This window comes from Trypanosoma cruzi, genomic scaffold (assembly GCF_000209065.1).
Source record: "Trypanosoma cruzi strain CL Brener 1047053517039 genomic scaffold, whole genome shotgun sequence".
Taxonomy (NCBI): domain Eukaryota; phylum Euglenozoa; class Kinetoplastea; order Trypanosomatida; family Trypanosomatidae; genus Trypanosoma; species Trypanosoma cruzi.
In genome coordinates this window covers 98323-100161 of record NW_001849388.1, presented here as the reverse complement: position 1 = coordinate 100161, position 1839 = coordinate 98323, and the positions used below count along the sequence as shown (strand labels likewise).

Genomic DNA, 1839 nt, shown 5'->3' with positions numbered 1-1839 from the left:
CGTAGCGCCGGTGGCAGTGCAGCGCGCAATCGACACGGAACCGCCGCTCAGCGTCACCCCCGACAGCGACGCCACAGACGACGCCTCGCCCACCGCCCACACGTCGTGCAGCTCCAGCCACCCGCCGGCACTGAACGTCCCACCGTCGCAGCGCACCAGCGACGACGCAACAGATCCCTTGACGCCCACGAAGCGCAGCACCGAGTCAGACAGCGCAAGGTGCTCGCCAAGCACAATGCCGCCGCCACTGCTCACAACCGACACGTTCGTCACGGAGAAAACCGAGTGGCTCCGCAGACTGAGACGCGTCGAGGATGACACATGCAACGCGGACGCGGTCGGACCGCCCGACGTCACCAGCAACACGTCGTCAAGCACCACCGCACTCGACAGCAGTTCCACGCCGCCGCCAACGTACACCGCCGACCCGCCCGCCTGCAACGACCTCAGCACAGTGTTGCTCACACGCAGCTGCGACTGCAACAGCGAGGTCGCGTACAGCAGAAGCGGCGACGCCAACGCGTCCGTCAGCCCGCTCAGCTGCGAGTAGTGCATCGGTCCCGCCGTCACAATCGTCGAGTCACGGACCGTCACGTTCGTGTGTGCCGGCAGGTTGTGCACAAACACAAGCGAGCAGTAGCTCCCGGACAGCCCGCTCACGCTCACCTCCAGGCTCCGGTCACTCGCCGGCTCACCGCTGTAGCCCCGCACGTAGACCTGCGCACCGCCGTCGCACACGCAGTTCCTCAGTTCGATGCGCAGCGCACCGGGAAGCATCGCCGGCACGTCGAACACCACAGCCACGCCGTTCGTGAAGGACACGCCGTCCATCAGCACCGTGTCCACGGCGCGGCCAATCGTGATGGCTCTCTCCACCGTACCGCCCCGCAGTCGAAGCACCACCGCATGCACCGCGGGCATCCACGCCGCCGCCGCAACCAGCGCCAACACCACAAGCAGCGCCACACGCACAGCCGCAATGGCCCTGTGCCGCACACGGTGCCGGCTGCGCGGACACGCACCTACCGCACACCACATCCCTAACCCAAACAGGTATCAACAGGGCTGTCGTGGTGTGTCGCACTCGCCCCGTCGACCGTAACTCCTGCCTAGCAAATCCCTTCCTACAGATGGCGAATCCAGTGATACAATTCCGATAGATCGTTATAATAATACTGCTAATCCTAATACTGCAATTAACTCCTAACACCTTGAAACGATAGTTGTGCTGGTCAAGCAAAAGTATCTCTAATTACTTCGTCAAAATAAGAATAAAGGCAGCAAAAACAGTAAACAAACACAGTGGCACGCAAAAACATCCGGTCATACACCATCCCCATCACAGTACAACTGCCGAAGCAAAGCCGCGCTGACGCAATCAAGTCAGTGACACCATCACCCTCCCACCACCCACACAACCCCGTACAGCCACCGTGCTGAGTGGCGGAATCTCGGCAAAAAGCCACATGACCACTGGCACCGCTCTTTTTACCAAATGGCTGCATCACAGGGCGATCCCGATGCCGTGCACGACACACAAGAGCCGAGGCAGACCACGTGGCAGCGTTACGACCGCCAGCCATCAAGCGCGTCCGAAAGGTGCTGTTGTTGGTGGTGCGTAAGTGGAGTGGAGAGCTCGCCGGTCGCCAGCAGTCAAAGCATCGTTTCTCGTTCACGCGAGTCGGCATTGTGCAGCAAGCAGCGGCACCATGCGCGCACGGCATCGCACAAAGAAGGGAACAAAGAAGCACGGCGGCACTCAAACACGAGGAAAAGGGGTCATGTCGATTGCATTCCGATTGGCTCACAGACGTCCGGGATGGTAATCGTGCAGATGCC

The 1839-nt window shown here is 61.1% G+C and overlaps 2 protein-coding genes across 2 annotated transcripts, besides 1 other annotated feature; both read right to left on the bottom strand.

Moving 5' to 3' along the window:
* On the bottom strand, positions 1 to 1038 carry Tc00.1047053508749.19 (dispersed gene family protein 1 (DGF-1), putative; the record flags this gene model as incomplete). Its single annotated transcript, XM_797429.1, has 1 exon — positions 1 to 1038. A coding segment is annotated over one exon (1038 nt), but the record flags the coding sequence as incomplete, so codon positions are not given.
* Positions 1 to 1839: a sequence feature (areas not merged during assembly with more than two copies in the genome that could not be assigned to a particular haplotype).
* On the bottom strand, positions 1233 to 1724 carry Tc00.1047053508749.10 (uncharacterized protein; the record flags this gene model as incomplete). The annotated part of the gene is made up of 1 exon (XM_797428.1): positions 1233 to 1724. One exon carries the CDS (start codon positions 1722 to 1724, stop codon positions 1233 to 1235), a length of 492 nt encoding a protein of 163 aa, XP_802521.1.